Source organism: Boleophthalmus pectinirostris, unplaced genomic scaffold, assembly GCF_026225935.1.
Source record: "Boleophthalmus pectinirostris isolate CB_2022bp ecotype Guang Dong unplaced genomic scaffold, ASM2622593v1 HiC_scaffold_14, whole genome shotgun sequence".
In the NCBI taxonomy this organism is placed as follows: domain Eukaryota; kingdom Metazoa; phylum Chordata; class Actinopteri; order Gobiiformes; family Gobiidae; genus Boleophthalmus; species Boleophthalmus pectinirostris.
This window is the reverse complement of record NW_026571047.1, coordinates 30,257,406-30,278,077: the sequence shown is the minus strand read 5'-3', so window position 1 is coordinate 30,278,077 and position 20,672 is coordinate 30,257,406. Positions and strand designations below refer to the sequence as shown.

General features: G+C 37.9%; 1 protein-coding gene across 1 annotated transcript in view; it reads right to left on the bottom strand.

Annotated features, from left to right (window-relative positions):
• polr3a (polymerase (RNA) III (DNA directed) polypeptide A) overlaps window positions 1-20,672 on the bottom strand; it is a 224,469-nt gene that overhangs the window by 21,389 nt on the left and 182,408 nt on the right. The window contains exons 25-28 of the mRNA XM_055150075.1: window positions 13,150-13,243; window positions 12,977-13,069; window positions 9,477-9,641; window positions 7,579-7,743 (exon numbers count right to left, since the gene is read on the bottom strand). Coding sequence (XP_055006050.1) covers window positions 7,579-7,743; window positions 9,477-9,641; window positions 12,977-13,069; window positions 13,150-13,243 — 517 coding nt within the window. The remainder of the gene's footprint in view (window positions 1-7,578; window positions 7,744-9,476; window positions 9,642-12,976; window positions 13,070-13,149; window positions 13,244-20,672) is intronic.

Sequence of the window (20,672 nt, the reverse complement as noted above, 5' to 3'; positions counted from 1 at the left end):
TTTGAAATTTTATTATCGTAACCACAGTAAGGCCTAAGAATTACAGAGACTTTAATCAAATAAATGAAACTGCAAATTCCACCTTAGAAGTGTTGCCTGTCCTCCAGCTCAGTGGAGGACAGGAGCTACAGGGAGTCTGGAATATGATGTAATGTGAACGCAACCTTCACATAACCTTACACATACTGTACTCTGCCTCCCACAGGCCTCTTAAGACCTCATAGTATAAGTCTATTCCTTAGTATTGAAATAAAGTTTGAAATTTGAAAATTCTAGCTCAATTTTCAATATACACACATTTTTAAAGACTTGTTCTAGCTACTATCTAGTTTCAGGACACGTTTTAGTATTGACTGGTTTTCATTTTTGACAGCCTGAATTTCTACTACATTGCAATTAGGCTCTCAACCAGTCTCTTGTTATTTCTGCTACTTATTTTTTATTATTTATTGTTTACATTCACATTGTTGCTATTTGTTATTATATTATATTGTGATGTGTGAGCTACTGTGTCCAAGTAATTTCCTTTTTGGATCAATAAAGTTTGTCTAAGTCCAAGTCTAAGTTAAAGGTGCACTACACAACTTTCTGGTCGGGGGTCTGTCACCTGCTTGTTTCTATGAATATTAGGGCTGGGTATCATTAAGAAGTTGCCGATATGATACATACATCGATACATAGGCCATGATACGATACATATCTCTATACAATGCATGTTCGGTTCGATATGATATTTTTTTATTGATTTGATACGGTTCAAAATAAAGGCAAAATCATGGCTGGGATACTAAAAGTCTTAGTTAAACCACTTCTTGTACAAAGTTAATATAAAAAAAAAACACACACACACATTTTAATCATCAAAACAGTGAAAGAGCCCAATGTGAGGCATCAACAAGTTGGACTGTTGCCTGATTGATCAGACGGTTTCACTTCGTAGAAACCGTCTGACCTTGCAGTGTTAGAATTCGTTCGCTCGACGGTCGGCAGGTAATATTTTTAATTTAACCAATCGCTGCTATTTGGTCGTGACGTTTGTAATGCACCGCTGATGAGACTAACTGGTATATTAAGCTTTTCCCAAATCCCATAGGAAGAAGGACAATAACGTCTTTTGACTTGATAAAATTCACCAAACATTCTCTTTGTTCCGGCTTTAAATCCTCGATTTCGGTAATCGCTGCCAAGACTGAATGTATGGCTCTTCGCCGATTGGCTGGTGCCCGAATTCGCACTTCCGGGGTTTTTGCGAACTGTCTACTGTATTTTTATTCCTGACGTAGTCGCTGGAGAGAAATGAAATTGATCAGAGGCACTGGGTGGCGCCAACCTGGCTAGTGATAGTAAAAGTTTCTGTTAAACCACTTCTTGTGGAAAGATAAAATGAAAAACACACCCATTTTAATCATCAGAACAGTGAAAATGTGAAATGTGTCACATAAATGAGTTTCCTTCCTCTGAACAAGCAACAAAACTGTAGCACTGTAACAAAATAATTTGGTTAAATAAGCAGCCCACGATATTGATACTGTATCATCACATTAAACTATACGATATATCGATATTTCAATATTTTTGCACACCCCTAATGTCTGGAATGTTCCACAGTGTGACATTAAACAGCTTTACCTTACATGTATACAATTACTAGTGGTTTTATGGCTCAAAAATATGTAGAAAAACAGGCATTATGACTGTGAGTGGGGTCGCCTCTCCACAAATCTGACCTGTAACTTGATCTGGTCTTGGTCTCTCCACCAGAAAAGTTACACAGAAGATGAAAGCAACTAAATACGATGACTCCATAGGGTCTCGTTATGTAAACGCTGCTAACCCTGTAGTGATTATTGTATTCATTTACCAGCGCTTATTTCAGTTTTCTCGCTCCTGGACATGTTCAAAACGTACGCAGTGGAACGAATACAAACAACTGAATTTGACATTTTTGACCCTTTACTCGCGCGTTGATAAGCTCAAGGCGGATTCTGTGTGGGTTTCGTACACAGCTGGCAAACGTGATAAACATTCGTGCATAATATTAAGTTTTTACAGTGGTCGTCCGCACATGTATGAAATCTGTTGTCATTACAGACATCAATAACAATATGCACTTATCTACCGGTAGAAGAGCTGTTCAATCAATGCTGTTTAATTACGAGTATTGCTTCAATCAATAAGAGATTACAGTGCATTTTAAAGTTAGAAATTATTTTCTGAATGAGATGGACATTCGTTGTGTCGAAGCAAAGCCGCTATTATGCAAAATATTCTACAAAATCAACTTTTCACAGCTTTTACTCATGTTACAGGTGTTTCTTATGAAGTACGAAAATTTTCAGAAATATTCGTGTGCATAGGATAAAAATCTGTGCATATTTGGGAAATCCTGGATTCTCAAATATGTCTGGTCCTAGTTTAGTCCTGGTTTAGACCTGGTACAGTCCTGTTTTAGTCCTGGTTCAGTTCTGGTTTAGTCCTGGTTCAGTCCTGGTTCAGTCCTGGTTTAGCCCTGGTTTAGTCCTGGTTCAGTCCTGGTTTAGTCCTGGTTCAGTCCTGGTTTAGCCCTAGTTTAGTCCTGGTTTAGTCCTGGTTCAGTCCTGGTTTAGCCATGGTTTAGTCCTGGTTCAGTCCTGGTTTAGCCCTGGTTTAGTCCTGGTTCAGTCCTGGTTTAGTCCTGGTTTAGTCCTTGTTCAGTCCTGGGATCAGTTCTAGTTTAGTCCTGATGTAGTCATGTTTTAGTCCTGGTTCAGTCCTGGGATCATTCCTGGTTTACTCCTGATTTAGTCATGTTTTAGTCCTCGTTTAGTCTTGGTTCAGTCCTGGTTCAGTCCAGGTTCAGTCCTGGTTTAGCCCTGGTTTAGCCCTGGTTTAGTCCTGGTTTAGCCCTGGTTTAGTCCTGGTTCAGTCCTGGTTTAGCCCTGGTTTAGTCCTGGTTCAGTCCTGGTTTAGCCCTGGTTTAGTCCTGGTTCAGTCCTGGTTTAGTCCTGGTTTAGTCCTTGTTCAGTCCTGGTTTAGTCCTGGGATCAGTTCTAGTTTAGTCCTGATGTAGTCATGTTTTAGTCCTTGTTCAGTCCTGGGATCAGTCCTGGGATCAGTTCTAGTTTAGTCCTGATGTAGTCATGTTTTAGTCCTGGTTCAGTCCTGGGATCAGTCCTGGTCCAGTCCTGGTTCAGTCCTGTTTTAGACCTGGTTCAGTCCATATGTGGTACAAAAGTCCGGCATCTCGATCGATGTTTTATCTGTCTGTGAAGTGATGCCGTGTTTTTGACAGTCGAGTCGCGTCTGTGAATTCGTATTCGTACCGAAGAAAAGTGTAATCGTACATTTTCATTTCGTGATTTTAATTCTTGGCGTCGTAACTTTTCAATTTTGTATTCTGATGGATAAAATTCACACAACACATTTTACCTACGACTGGACTCATTCGAGAGTTTACGAATATTTATTTTATGCTCAACTACAGACAAATATACACAGATTTCTATCCTATGCACACAAATATTTCTGAAAACTTTCTTACTTCATAGTTTCTCCTCTAACTCTAAACTCTAGGCCTGTTTTTGATGAGGTAACAACATTTTGTGTAATATAGGACCTTTAATAATGTTAAATGTGCATAATAAACAGGTTTTTAAAATTTTTTTTCACATACAATATTAAGTGTACGGTGCCAGTATTTGTTGTGGCTTGTATCAAATATAACGCACCTGTTTCTAGGGCATCTACAAGCGTCATTTTCAAATCCTCGCAGGAAGATCTCACATTGGACTTGGTGCCATCTCTAATATGTTGTTTTTATGTTATCCATCCAATACATGTGTGAACAGAATCCACCTGGAGACCCACTGTGAATGTCGTACTGCATTCGCATGGCCCTATAAGCGCAGAGACCGGTATACTACTCAAAAATGTAAACAAAATAAAATACAGATACTTCAAAATAATATCAAGAAGAAATTTAAGGTGCAATTTGTGTAACTTTATTAGTGGAGGCTCCGTCAAATGCTTCTTTACTCCATGGAGATGTTATTGTTTTGTCAGGAGTATTTCAAACTAGGGTGTTAAATCTTTCTATCTTCATGAAGAACAAAACCAGACAAAGTTACAGGTCAGATCTGTGGAGAGGCGACCCCGCTCACAGTCAGAATACTGTCTATTTCGGACTACAAGGTGCACTTAAAATCCTTTAATTTTCTCAATAATCAACAGTGCACCTTATGTATTAATTCTGGTTGTGCTTACTGACCTCAAACCAATTTTATGTGGTGATTTTATGTGTTTTAGTACGACTTTATTAAACTACGAAGCCGCACCACTTGATGGATTGTCGGAGCATTACGGCTACTGTAGTCAGGAGCCTCGCAGTGTAAAAGTCAAAGTATAAGACCACATATATTCCAATGAGTCATGTCCTTTAGTTCGACAGAAGCTGAACCGCATCAAGGCACAAGGAGCGAACGTTTTTTTCAGCACTTATAGTTGATGCAAATGAGCCATGTGGTTTTAAGTTTTGTTTCTGTAAAACGTAAACAAATGTGCCCAAAGCTGTATTAAACACATTATTACTCAATGTATATTTGAGTCCTCCTTGCAGGAAATAAAAAAAAACAAACTTAAATGATCCACCCACATTCACATTCATGATCCACATTCACCAAGACAGGGAGACAACACCGGGCGAATTACACCACGATCTGCCGATGGATCGTGGACGTCTGGGATAAGGGATCAGTCTCAAGTGTCGTCTGTTTGTTTCTCTTAATGTGCCTAATGTATGAAAATAGATTATTATTAGATTAAATTATAATCCACTGAGCCTTATAGTTCGAAAAATACGGTACATGCCTGTTCTAGGAGTTTTTGAGCTATAAAAATACCAGTAACTGAATAAATGTAAGATAGAGCTGTTTAATGTCATAATATCCATAGAAACAAGAAAGAATGTATGAAGAATGTGAAAATGCAGCTGAAAAGTTATACACCGTGGCCTTAAGTAACTGCTTTTAAAATGGACAGATATAAAGAAGTGACCCATGTTGGTTCATAAAGACAAAAAAAAAAAAAGGAAGAAAAAGAGTCCATAAACACTAGAGTTGTTTACGGAGTAGAATAAATATATAAAATGAGTCTGGTCATCTTTTCCATGATGTATAAAAGCCAAATTAAGTCTATTGTATCTGAATCACGTACGGTTTTTAGACCTGTTTTCAAACCTGTTTTTAAACCTATTTTAGACCTGTTTTTAAACCTGTTTTTAAACCTGTTTTAGATCTGTTTTTAGACATGTTTTAGAACTGTTTTTAGACCTGTTTTAGACCTGTTTTTAAACCTGTTTTAGACCTGTTTTTAAACCTGTTTTTAAACCCGTTTTAGAACTGTTTCTAGACCCGTTTTAGAACTGTTTTTAGACCTGTTTTAGAACCGTTTTAAGACCTGTTTTAGATCTGTTTTTAGACCTGTTTTAGACCCATTTTAGAACTGTTTTTAAACCTGTTTTTAGACCTGTTTTAGAACTGTTTTTAGACCTGTTTTTAAACCTGTTTTAGACCTGTTTTTTAGACCTAGACCAGTTTTTAGACCCATTTTTAGAACTTTTTATTTACCCATTTTAGACCTGTTTTAGAACTGTTTTAGAAATGTTTTTAGATCTGTTTTTAGACCTGTTTTTAGACCTGTTTTTAGACCTGTTTTAGACCAGTTTTTAGACCCATTTTAGAACTGTTCTAGACCTGTATTTAGACCCATTTTAGACCTGTTTTAGAACTGTTTTAAGAAATGTTTTAGATCTGTTTTTAGACCTGTTTTAGACCTGTTTTTAGACCTGTTTTTGAACTGTTTTATGCTGTTTAATGTCATAATATCCATAGAAACAAGAAGGAATGTATGAAGAATGTAAAAATGCAGTGTTTTTTTTTGGCAAAAAAGTTACACACGACGGCCTTAAACTACTTTTAAATGGATAGATATAAAGAAGTGACCCATGTTGGTTTATAAAGACAGAAAAAAGTCCTTCAACACTGGAGCTGTTTACAAAGAGTAGAATAAATACATAAAATGAGTCTGGTAAAATTAAGTCTATTGTATCTGAATCACGTATAGAGCTCTGACTATACACGGAGACTTATATTACAAATGGAGGTAAGCATTTAGTTTTATTGTCATGGAAATGTAATAATGTGCAGATACAAGATACAAACATCCATTATACGTCTTTATTAATGTAGGACATGCGTGGGCGAGTCCGGTGCAGGAGTTTAGTAGTGGTGGTGTGAAATGGGTCAGGTCTCATATATGCCCCAGATAAGGAGCAGTGACCCAGAAATTGGCACAAGTGGAAAGGAGCCGGACAGTTCAACCTTAATTAACTGAGTTCAAGTGAATATTTTACTACTGATTTACTGTTTTTATAATGTCTTTTAATCCAGTTACATTTTATTCATGTAACTTGAACTATGTAATTTTTAGCCTTTTCATAACATCTTATAACCAGTGATCGACAGTGCATTTTTACTTGCAATTGTACTTCTTCCAGCCGTTTTTGGACACTGTAGTAGTTTAAAGGTCAGTGCACCTTTAAACTACTAAAGTTACTACTGTAACTTTCCTTGGAACTTCTCTTGGAAAACTACCAATACTTGAAAATAGTTGAGTTAGTGTTAACTGGTTAAGTCCTGGTTGAATCCTAGTTAAGTCTTGGTTAAATCCTAGTTAAGTACTAGTTAAGTCCTGGTTTAGTCCAAGTTAAGTCCCGGTTGAGTCCTAGTTAAATCCAAATTAAGTTCTGGTTGAGTCATGGTTAAGTCCTGGTTGAGTCTTGGTTAAGTACTAGTTAAGTCATGGTTAAGTCCTGGTTGAGTCCTGGTTGAGTCCTAGTTAAGTCACGGTTAAGTCTTGGTTAAGTCCTGGTTGAGTCTTAGTTAAGTCTTGGTTAAGTCCTGATTGAGTCCTGGTTGAGTCCCAGTTAAGTCTTGGTTAAGTCCTGGTTAAGTCTTAATTGAGTCCTAGTTAAGTCCTGGTTAAGTCCTGGTTGAGTCCTAGTTAAGTCTTGGTTAAGTCTTGGTTAAGTCCTGATTGAGACCTGGTTAAATCCTGGTTGAGTGCTGGTTGAGTTTTTCTTGAGACCTGGTTGAGTTCTGGTTGAGTCCTGATTGAGTCATGGTTTAGTCCTGGTTGAGTCCTAGTTAAGTCTTGGTTAAGTCCTGGTTGAGTCTTAATTGAGTCCTGGTTGAGTCCAAGTTAAGTCTTGGTTAAGTCCTGGTTGAGTCTTAATTGAGTCCTGGTTGAGTCCTAGTTAAGTCCTATTTAAATCCTGTTTAAAGTCCTGTTTAGTTTTTTTTCATTTTTGGCAATTTCAGTATAAATCAGGTACATTTGAAGCTTTCAAAGTCAAAAACGTCTAAACTGAAGTGCGCCGCCTCAATTTCAAGCGCTATGTGACATCACACAGGACTGCCCTGATTACTGCCAGGTAGGGACCCCCGATGTAAAGTATAGCAAATAATAAATTCCTTGATGGAGAAGGATTACACAACAGGAAAAAAGAATTCACTGTTAAGTTACAAGAGCTGATGGTCAAACCTCGTAGGTGTTGTTGGATGTCGTGCCACTTCCTTTGACTCCGTGCGTTGCCATAACAGCTCGTAGATTATCCCCCTCCACCAGCAGCTTGTACTTCTTTTTGCTGCTCTGCTCGTCGATGTGAATCACAGCTCTGGCAACTTCGGGGATGCCTTGGACCACCACCTACAGCCAAAACAATGAGACCAAATGTGCTCATCAGATGTGCTCATCAGAGATAAACTCATCTGAGCGTTGGCGTTTTAAAACATCTTCTGCATAACAATCAGAGCGCCTCAGATCACTCGCTTTTTATGTTCAAGACAAAATGTATTTCTGAGTAACAAACGTTCTGTAAAAATGTCTCCGTGTACTGTAGTCTTTCTGTGATTAGTGCTGCAAAGTGCGTCCTAATCAAGTTCGAGTTCTCTTAAATGTTAATGCTTCTGGAGTTGTTTCAAATGTGCACTCTGAATCCTTTTTCTTTTATTTGCCGGAAATAGAATCGCAATACTTGTCAGAAAAAAGTAGTGTTAGTGTTAAGTTCTGGTTGAGTTCTGGTTTAAACCTGGTTGAGTCCTGGTTTAAACCTGGTTGAGTCCTGGTTTAAACCTGGTTGAATTCTGGTTTAAACCTGGTTGAGTCCTGGTTTGAACCTGGTTGAGTTCTGGTTTAAACCTGGTTGAATTCTGGTTTAAGCCTGGTTGAATCTTGGTTTAAACCTGGTTGAATTCTGGTTTAAATCTGGTTGAGTCCTGGTTTGAACCTGGTTGAGTTCTGGTTTAAACCTGGTTGAATTCTGGTTTAAGCCTGGTTGAGTCTTGGTTTAAACCTGATTGAGTCCTGGTTTAAACCTGGTTGAATCCTGGTTTAAACCTGGTTGAATTCTGGTTTAAATCTGGTTGAATTCTGGTTTAAACCTGGTTGAGTCTTGGTTTAAACCTGGTTGAATTCTGGTTTAAGCCTGGTTGAGTCTTGGTTTAAACCTGATTGAGTCCTGGTTTAAACCTGGTTGAGTCCTGGTTTAAACCTGGTTGAATTCTGGTTTAAATCTGGTTGAATTCTGGTTTAAACCTGGTTGAGTCCTGGTTTGAACCTGGTTGAGTTCTGGTTTAAACCTGGTTGAATTCTGGTTTAAATCTGGATGAGTCCTGTTTAAAACTGGTTAAGTTCTGGTTTAAACCTGGTTGAGGTCTGGTTTGAACCTGGTTGAGTCCTGGTTTAAACCTGGTTGAGTTCTGGTTTAAACCTGGTTGAATTCTGGTTTAAATCTGGATGAGTCCTGTTTAAAATTGGTTAAGTTCTGGTTTAAACCTGGTGGAGTTCTGGTTTAAACCTGGTAGAATTCTGGTTTAAACATGGTTGAGTCCTGGTTTAAACCTGGTTGAGTCTTGGTTTAAACATGGTTGAGTCCTGGTTTTAACATGGTTGAGTCCTGGTTTAAACCTGGTTGAGTTCTGGTTTAAACCTGGTTGAGTCCTGGTTTTAACATGGTTGAGTTCTGGTTTAAACCTGGTTGAGTTGGTTTAAACCTGGTTGAGCTCTGGTTTAAACCTAGTTGAGTTCTGGTTTAAACTGGTTTAGTCCTGGTTTGAACCTGGTTGAGTTCTGGTTTAAACTGGTTTAGTCCTGGTTTGAACCTGGTTAAGTTCTGGTTTAAACCTGGTTGAGTTCTGGTTTAAACCTGGTTGAGTCCTGGTTTTAACATGGTTGAGTCCTGGTTTGAACCTGGTTAAGTTCTGGTTTAAACCTGGTTGAGTTCTGGTTTAAACCTGGTTGAGTCCTGGTTTGAACCTGGTTAAGTTCTGGTTTAAACCTGGTTGAGTTCTGGTTTAAACTGGTTGAGTCCTGGTTTGAACCTGGTTGAGTTCTGGTTTAAACTGGTTTAGTCCTGGTTTTGTCACAGATACTGGTCTGACCTTGGGCAGATCCTCCTTCAGACTCTGTAGGACGTAGTACATGGAGCTTTTGCTGTTTTCTCTGGGAGACACGCAGACCACAGCTTCTCCGTGCACGGCGATGTCCGCAGGCTTCACCCTCAGCTTCGACATACAGATGGAGTAACGCACAGTCTCTGCATTCACCTGCAACAACCAACAATAAAAACAAACATGAGCAATTTGTAACACGCTGTAGTTGTGTTTCCCATCGGTTTGATTACGATTATGGGGGCACAATCTCACTCAATTTTGGGGAGTATAAATGTCACTTTCTGCCTATATGTAATCATGTCTTTTTTTTTTTTTTTTTACCTATGGGGGCCAATTATAGTCTCCTGTATTAATGGGAAACACTGGTTGTAGGCTCGGCACACTGATGTCAAAAGGTCAGTCCTATGTTTAGTTTAGTTTAGTATTCTTCGGTCAATTAACATACTCATTACCGTATTTTTCGGACTATAAGGCGCAGTTAAAATCCTTTAATTTTCTAAAAAACGGCAGTGTGTCTTATAATCCAGTGTATTAATTCTGGTTGTGTTTACTGACCTCGAAACGATTTTATGTGGTACGCGGCGCTCAAAAATGGTAAATGGTGGTCACATTTTTCTATAGCGCTTTTCCACCTTCAAGGCACTCAAAGCGCTTTACAACAAGGAACCACTCACCCGTTCACACACACATTCATACACCAGTGTACACAGACACTGTGGGCAAGGTGGGTTAAGTGTCTTGCCCAAGGACACAACGGCAGCATTCATCTGTGGGAGCTGGAATCACACCAGCCACCCTGTGGGTCAGTGGATCTGACCGCTCAACCTGTGATATTTCATGTCGAGAGCTGGATTCGAACCGCCAACCTTCAGATCAGTGGGCGAATGCTCTACCAACTGAGCTACTGCCGCCCAAAATCTGTCAAAATGTTTTAGTACGACTTTGGTAAGCTACGAAGCCGCGCCGCTTGATGGATTGTCGGAGCGTTATGGCCACCATAGTCAGGAGCCTCGCAGAGTAACATAGTCCGATAAAAGTTGACCGCATCAGCGCACAAGGAGCGAGATGTTTTTTTCAACACTTTATAGTTTATGCAAATTAGCCAAGTTTTGTTTCTGTAAAACGTAAACAAATGTGCGCAAAGCTACATTAAACACATTATTACTCAATGCATTTTTGAGTCATCCTCGTAGGAAATAAAAAATCAAATTTAAATGACCCACCCACATTCATATTCATAGAACACATTCACCAAGACAGGGAGACAACGCCGGGCGAATTACGCCACGATCTGCCGATGGATCGTGGACGCCTGGACTAAAATATCAGTCTCAAGTGTCGTCCGTTTTTTTCACTTAATGCACCGTATAATCTGGTGCGAATTATGTATGAAAATAGACGAGAGAATTCAACATTACTGATATATCATTAATCATATCACAATGTGTAAGTGAGTGAAAGGCAGCCACAAAATTAAGTTTAAAATAATTGGGTAAATTAGGTTAGGGAAGTTACAAATTACTCCACAACTAATAAAAGGTGTATGATTTTTCTTTTAAATTTAAAAAGTGTTTCTTTCTTATTGATATCTATTGTGGAAGAGGCATTATATTTCAAGGGACAATATTACGGTATTTTCTTTAATAAAATTGTTTCCTGATCACAAACAGACCTGGAGTTGTGTTTTGTTTCATTCACAGATGTTTAACACACTAACACTGCACATTTAGGCTGAGTTCTTCTCTCAGACAGAAAACACTCTGTTCCACCTTGTGACGTCATGTGGTAATACAGGAAGTGCTCCACACATCTTCACTAGAATCATTTGTTTCATTTCAGCTCTGGAATTGCCAATCTCTACTGAACTAAAGTTAAAAGGACCTGTGAAAACTACTGCTTCATGACATCACAAGGTGGGACAGAGTGTTTTCTGTTTGAGACAAGAACTCAGCCTAAATATTAAAGTTTATGCGTTAAACATGTGTGAATGAAACAAAACACAACTCTTAGGTCTGTTTTTGAGGAGGTAACAACATTCTGTGGCTTTGTTCAGACTGCAAAATGTGAACCAAATCCAATTAGTTTCAAATGTGACCCAGGCCACTTGGATATGTGCTCCTAAAACCTGATACATATCCGATCTTTTGACATGTGACTTCAGTGTGAACGGCCAGGTCACATTCATTCGACTACAGACGTACACAAACGTTCTTCTCATCATATGAAAATTGTATCTGAACTCTGTGTGAGTGAAGCAGCAAAGCACATGTCAATCCCACCACTCTTGGCTGCGACTCTGCACCCGCACGTTCCTTTCTACGAACATTGCTGCCACTGCCCCACAAAACACCATGGCCAAAAAAACCTCGTCCTTCTCCTTCTCAATCTCCTCCATAAAACAAATAAGATGTACCATATTTTCCGGGCTTTAGGCGCTCTGGATTATAAGGCGCACTGTCATTAAATGGTCTATTTTCAAACTTTTTTCACAAATAAACTGCACTGGACTTTAAATGAAACACAACAGTGTGATGGGTGAGTGGTTTTGTTTGTTTGTTCGTTCACGGTGACTCTGGGCTTTGTTCAGTTGTGGCGTGTAGGGAGGTGCTGTCTGGGACCAACGGATTGTCGGCGTGTTCGCAGTGACTCAGTTGTTCAGTTGCGTCCAGAAGTGGCACATTGCGCTCGCTTTTTCGGTTCGTTCCTCCGTTCCGTTCCTCGTCGGCGTGGAGTGATGAGTGTGTCTGTGGGTGTTTTTCGCTGTGCGGTCTCTGTCTGCTCCGTGTGTGTTTGCGTGTTCTGCGGGTGGTGCGGCTTTGCAGTTTACTGAAGTCGTGCTGGGACACCCGAGTGGATTCGTGTATCGGGCGCGCAGTCGTTTTTTGATGGGGTCAGCAGCTTAAGAGCGCGACCAATAGCCCGGAAAATACGGTACATGTTCTGGCTCCGGTACGACAGCAACTTTAAAATCTCCAGGTGCTCAATGTTCACGTCCATGTTTAGGCGACTTCTGTAAACACTGAGCATGCGCACCGTGTATGACGTCGTCGTGTCCTCCAATGCTCATGCGGGACACTTTTGGGGCATTTAAAGTTCACAATGAAGATCACAAACAAGTCGCGTTTAATTGGAAATGTGAACGATCTCTCAAAAAAAATCGGATTTCACAAAACTATCCGAATTGAGCGTTAAGCCCTGCAGTCTGAACGTAGCCGAACAAAACTCAAGAGTAAACTTTGAGGAATATAGGACCTTGAAATACTGAAGAAAATATCTACCATATAAAGCCTTTCACATTTCAGAACCTCTTGTACAGACCTCAGTGTTAATGTTGACATTTACAGCAGTTAATAGCCTTATACAAGACACAGAGTGCGGACCTGAAAATGGCAGCTATTGCAGCATAAATGGACGTGAAAACACATTGTACACAGCAATAAATTACAGGTTTATTATTTTCTATTCAACACAAGAATAAAGAAAAGTACCTCTAGTCGTAACAGTCTGATCCTCTCCAAAGAAAGTTTCACCAAAATAAAGCAATCGTCAGGCAGAAAAACCTCCTCAATGTACTCTGAAATCTAAACAAAACAAGAAGCAGAGTTTTATTTTGAAAAGTAGAAAGTACTTGAAAGTGTGAAAAAGTGTTGAGTTTGGATACCTCTCCAAGAAGAGTTTTCTCGATCCTTCCTTTCACCAATCGGGCGAAGTCGGCGTCGTCGTCAGTGTCGAGGTGAGCTGTGATGATCGGTGTACTGTAAAAATAAAAATAAACAATATTTTAGTAATAGTCAAAGTTTAAGTGTGTATTTTATTTTTTATTTATATAATTTTTTGCAGTTTTTGGTAATAATCAAAGTATGATTAAGTGAATTATCAAAACAAAACATATAAATAATCAGCATAATTACACATTTTATTATTATTTTGACCCAATTTGTAAATAAATCATAAAAATTAAGTTTATCTAAATACATTTTTAACCTTAAAGTGATAGTACGCAACTTTCTAGGGTGTATGCTTCCATGGAAACAGAAAGTTAAAACCATACTTTGAAATATTCTAGATGTAGATAGATGTGTTTTATGTCATACAGTGGAATATTAGAACCAAAGGAACGACATTTCCATGGCAACAAACAGGAGGCCAAGTATAAGTCAGGTCTGTGGAGATGCAAGCACACATCCATAATAAAAAATATGCTTTTATTTTAGTCTATTTCGTTTAAAAAAATAAATAAATAAAAGTTACATACAGGGGCTTTAATGCTTTTTAAAATTTTAACCCTCGTTAACTCAAACCCTAAATTGTTAATACTACTACTAACTACTAATTATTAACTACTACTACAACAGCTACTACAACTACAAACACAACTAACACTACTACTACTTCTAATTAACACCTAAGTACTAACTACTACTGCTACTTATTACTACCTACTACTAACTACAACTACTACTTCTTATTACTACTTCTACTACTTCTTCTTCTTCTAACTATTACTACTACTTCTAACTACTACCACTACAACTACCTACTACTAACTACTACTACAACAACTTCTAACTACTTCTATTACTACTTAAAACTACTAAATACTACTGCTACTATTACTACTACTACATACTACTAACTACTAGTACTACTACAAATTCTAACTACTACTAACTTTTACAACTACTTCTAACTACTAACTACTACTACCTAATAGCACTACTCCTACTACAACTACCTACTACTAACTAACTACTAGTACTACTACAACTTCTAACTACTTTTAACTACTACAACTTCTAACTACTTTTAACTACTAAATACTATTTACTACTGCTACTACTGTTACTACTACTACTACCACTAACTAACTAACTACTCCTACAACTTCTAACTACATCTATCTTCTACTACTATTACTACTACTTCTAACTACTATACTACTTACTACTGCTACTAACTCACTAACTAAATAACTACCTACCTACTACTACTACTACTACTACTACTACTACTACTACAACTACTACTAACTACTAAATACTACTTACTACTGCTACTAACTCACTAACTAAATAACTAACTACCTACTACTACTACAACTACTACTACTACTACTACTACTACTAAAACTACTACAACTACTACTTCTAACTACTAAATACTACTTACTACTGCTACTAACTCACTAACTAAATAACTAACTACTACTACTACTACTACTACTACTACTACTACTACTACTACTACTACAACTACTACTACTACTACTACACTACTACTACTACTACTACTACTACTACTACTACTACTAACTACTACTACTACTACTACTACTACTACTACTACTACTACTACTACTACTACTACTACTACTACAACAACTACTACTTCTAACTACTAAATACTACTGCTACTAACTCACTAACTAAATAACTACCTACTACTACTACTACTACTACTACTACTACTACTACTACTACTAAATACTACTTACTACTGCTACTACTACAACATCTAACTACTTATTACTACTACTACTACTACAACATGACAATAAAAACTCAAAAGAAGTGTAAAGTTGTGGCCTTGAGCCTTCAGAGCCCATTACCTCTTATCATTAGGTCTGTTGTGTTCATGAATATATTACATTTCATTTGGGCTGCAGTTTATCTGGGCTCATTTGGGGAAATGAATCATTGTGATGTATGGTTTAGAGACGGCTGCTTTTCTGGGACTTATGTGAATGCGAGAAACAAAGCAACTTTCCATTAGCAATCTCCAGGCAGAGTCCTTAAAGGCGCACTGTGTAACTTTTCCGGTGGAGGGTCCGTCTAACGCTTTTGTCCGCGAAAATGTTATTGCTTTGTTTGGAATGTTTCACAGTATGGCTTTAAACCTTTCTATCTTCATGGAGACCAAACCAGACCAAGTTACAAGTCAGATCTGTGGAGAGGCGACGCCGCTCACAGTCAGAACGCCTGTTTTACTCGGTATTTTTGAGCTTTAAAACGCCCTGTAATAGGAGAGTTTCATTGTTGACAAAAGACATTTTCCTTCTTCCGTGCTTCTATTTGTGCATCCGATAATGCAGCAGGAATTTATCATTATCGGGGATAAATACGCGAGGTTACGCACTGTGTTTGACGCTATCGTGTTTCTTGCCTCCGACCAAAATATTTCCCAGCATGCAACGCGGGCTTTTAATAACAATGACGTCAGCTGAAACTCACCTATTAAATACATGTAAAGTAAAGCTGTTTAATGTCACACTGTGGAACATTCCAAGACAGGGAGACAGCGCCGAGCGACTTACGCCACGATCTGCCAACGGATCGTGGACGCCCGGGCTAAGGATCAGTATCAACTGTGGTCTGAGCTTTCACCAAGACCAGAATCATCACTGAACTGCCAGGGAACAGTAACCACACTGACTCGGATAATGACGAGAGGGATGTGGACGTGCTGGACGCCGTAATCACCCAACTGTTTGAACAATTATGAGTTATTGTGAATACAAGAACTATTCAGCGTCTCAGACAGTATTTTTTTACGCGTTACAATTGAACAAAGTTGAGAGTTATTGTGAACGCGTTAAATAAAGTTTGACTGACTCTAACTGTTGTGTTTCGTTTAAAGCGCCTTATAGTCCGGTGCGGTTTATATTAGGGGTGTCAACTTATTGCTTTAATTGTGATTAATTAATTACAATCATATTTAGTGCGTTATGTTTTTTAATCGCGTTAATCTTATTTTTAATCTCTAACTTTACTGTTTTTGTTTGCGAGTTTCCTTATTATAAAATCTGTTTTTATGTGTTGTTAAGACACAGTCCCGCACTGTGCAGTCCTGCTCCGCTCGCTCCCGCAAAGAACTGTAGCCTAATTTTCAATCCCGTTCTCGCCGCATCTGCGATAAACCTGCACACGTCTGATCTCTGAAAACATCACGACACAGACACAGAACAGACTCACCTTCACCATCAACATCCATCTGTCACAGAAAGAACATCTATATTCCACTGAGTCATGGCCTTTAGTCCGACAGAAGATGAACCACATCAGCGCACAAGAGCGTTTTATTTATTTATTTTTTTCTCTGCTTAGTTTATGCAAATGAGCCATGCGGTTTTTAGTTTTGTTTCTGTGAGACTTGCTCAAAGCTGCATTAAACACATTATAATGTCAAACGGGCTGATGTGGCTCTAGAGTGGTGATGTTTATATGTTGTAAAGTTGAGTTTATTTATGCAGATTAGTAATAGTAATAATGATGATACTTATATAAAAACGTTAATGAAATGAAAATAATGTAATAATGAATTCGAATGAAAATACCTCAAGTTGAAGCTTTTCTCAGCAATTTTTAGGTGAGATTAAAAAAGAGATGAATTAGATGAATTAATTGCAGATCATAATTAATCTCTCAATGTTTTTAATCGCTTGACAGCACTAGTTTATATGTGAAAAAAGTTCGAAAAAAGACCATCCAATGACAGTGCCTTAAAGTGCGGAAAATACGGTAAATGAAATATAAATTAAAATAAAACATCAAAACAATTTTGTCAACATAAAGTTCTGTTGGGTGAGTGACCATTAATGTTATAACTTTTTTACAGCCTCTATACCCTGTATCATATTTTGATGAACTTTTGCTAGTAATGAAAGGAATTGACCTTCAGTTGGTCATATTTTTGAAAAAAAGTCCCCCTGGAGTCAAAATGAAGTTTTGGTAAAGCCGACCAACAACCAGAATAAAACCGTTAGAAGGTTAATATCTGTTCAATCATAAAAGAACCAAAGGCAATTTTCTCTTTAATAACACAGGAACAAAACACATAATCAGGGTAAAGATAATATAAAATAGGCCACTAATAGTAAAAAAAATTATGATTGTCAGTGTTGGTTAGCAACAATGAATCGAAGTGGAACATTGCTCTTGTCTTTACATGCGGCATGAATTTCCTGCATCACTTTGATTGTTCGTTCACAGCATTGATTAATGCGTGGGATATCAATTCTTGATGGCTCTTGCTTCCAATGTCTTTTGAGACACCCCAGTGCTGATTGGTCGGGCGCTAAAGCCTCCTCTAACTCAGCAAAGTCGGCTACACGGAACTTCTGGTCTGAGAACCATCGGTCGGCCCGAATGCAGTGCGAATGAAGAGACAAACTCGCTTCAGCCTACGTCTTGCATCTGGCATGAGTATGAAGGCCAGAATTGCAAGGATGGCTCTTGAATTCCAGCGAGCATTGCTGATGTTAGTCATTTTTTTTAAACTCCACCAACTTATTATTGATCCATTTTCAGTCAAATTGCCTTGTAATGGCCCTTGTGATAACTTAGCACCGTTTTGAATTTCATGTCATTGGCTGTAATGTGTATTAATATTTTTTGTTTCAGGAGGACTTTTTTAAAAGAGTGTTGAAAATGCAGTTTGGTTTCTTCAATTATACCAAAACGTTCATCCAATCATGATGCAGGACTTGGATTTTGGAAAAAAAGTTCAAAAAGTTATAACCCCAGTGCCCATCCCACGTGTCCGAGTCCATGGAGACGGGATATTTAGTTTTCAGTCGAGGGGATTAGATGTTCTCAGCCTGAAACCAGACAAACACGGGGGGAAAGGAATTCTGGGTGACAAATAAATAAAACTGAGTCACATCTTTTATAAATAGAATAAAAAGTAGGGTTGTCAAGAGTATTGAAAATCAGACGCTAAAACAAGTATCGACACTTGATACTAGATCAGGGGTCTGTAATCTTTTTTCTCCAGTGAGCTACTTTTACAAAACAAGTTACGCAGTACAACTTTAAAATAAGCCAATACCAAACATCACAGTAGTAGTGCAGTGGTAGTACTTTGTTATACAGTCTCGCATGTATTTGAACTTGTCTGATTGGACGACAGCGAGAAAATGAAGACGGCCCGGACTTCTCAAATCAACACAGATGTCCACACGTCTTGCAGTATTTCATATATACTGAGGTAACAGCATTATACAGGACCGTGTGTGTAAATTAGAAAAAGCAGAATATTGAGTTTTGGGTTTTCAAAAGGTGCTACAGCTGCGACTCAATCTCAACTTTCTATAGGCCAATATTATTTAAAGGGGCAGTGTGTAACTTTTCTGCTTGTTTCTATGGAGATGTCATTGCTCTGCCTGGAATGTTCCACAGTGTGACATTAAACAGCTCTACTTTATTTAATTGCAGACAGTTTTATGGCTCAAAAATACCTAGAAAAACATACATTCTGACTGTGAGTGGAGTCGCCTCTCCACAGATCTGACCTGGAAGTTGGTCTACTACTACAACTACGACTACTACAACTACTACTACCACAACTACTACAAATAATACTACTACTAGAACTACAACAACTACAACAACAAGTACTACTACGGCGACAATAACTACTACTACTACTACTATTACGACAACAAATACAATTACAACTACAACTACTACTACAACTACTACTACTACTACTACTACTACTACTACTACTACTACTACTACAACTACTACAACAACTACTACAACTACTACAACTACTACTGCTGTTACTACTACTACTACGACAACAAATACAAATACAACTACAACTACTACTACAACTACTACTACTACTACTACTACTACTACTACAACTACTACAACTACTACAACTACTACAACTACTACTGCTGTTACTACTACTACTACGACAACAAATACAACTAGTACTATACTACTACTACTACTACTACTACTACAACTACAACTACTACTACTACAACTACTACTACTACTACTACAACTACTACAACAACTACTACAACAACTACTGCTGTTACTACTACTACGACAACAAATACAACTAGTACTATAACTACTACTACTACTACAACTACAACTACAACTACTACAACTACTACAACAACTACTACAACTACTACTGCTGTTACTACTACTACTACGACAACAAATACAACTACTACTATAACTACTACTATAACTACTACTACTACAACTACTACAACTACTACAACTACTACTACTACTACTACTACTAAAACTAATACAACTACTACTACGACAATGACAACAAATACAACTACTACTATAACTACTACTGCTACTATAACTACTACTACTTCAAGTACTTATAGTGGTAGTATTATTCAAGTATTTCCATTATATCAAGTATATTTGTCACTTTTACAACATTATTTTTCAATCCCGATTTTTGATTTATACCACATTAAACTAAATAAAACTACTTAATCAAGCCAATCAATTACCCGATCATAAATAATACACACTTTTAAAATGTTAAATTTTTTAACACAAAAAACACAAAGTCTGAACTGCTCCAAACACAGAGGACTGACTGTGGACCAAAAATACCCAAACTAATGATTATTTGAAATGATTAAATCTCGAGTTTAATTAAATTTGATTAATTGCACTGCTAATTTCCAACACTGTTTTTGACGAGGAAACGTTATAACATGACTTAAAGCTCACAAGAGTGAAATTTGAGCTTAAATAATGTGGTGAGAGACATTTATAGACACACCTGCACTTGTTTTTGATGTTTTAAATGGGTCTACGCAGCTATTTTTATAAAGTATTGCACTCAAGGAAAAGACTCACTGTACAAATAAAGATAAATGAAAAGAAAAAAGCAATTTGTTAGCAGTAAATACCCCACAGAAGCGTAAAACTCCCTCTTTAAACGACTCCTCAAAGTCACACTAAGCTGTTTTCCCTCCATCAATCCACGATAAAAACAACTTATTTTTTTTATTTCGTAGAAGCACGTCTTGGCTCTCGCTCAACGGAGGATTAATGGCTGACTTTTTCCCTCCTACACGGCAAAGCGACGCCAAACAGTGAGGAAAAACAAGGGCCCGGAAGTGTGGAAAATGCATAAAATTACAACGACGCATTGATAGCGGTGAAGCTTTTGGAACGAGCGAGCGAACCCCAGAAAAGTTTGTGATATGAAACTTTTAGAAACGGTGTCAGGACAAGATGAAAAATGACCGCAGGGATTTCAGCGCAAAAAAACCCCCAAAAAACAATGCTTCAGTTTGACCAAGAAATACAACAGTGTCATAGATAACGGAATAGAGGTTATATAGTATTCAGGCAGCAGCATTTGTTATCCATAATAGAGTGAAGAAACTCAGCAACTTCT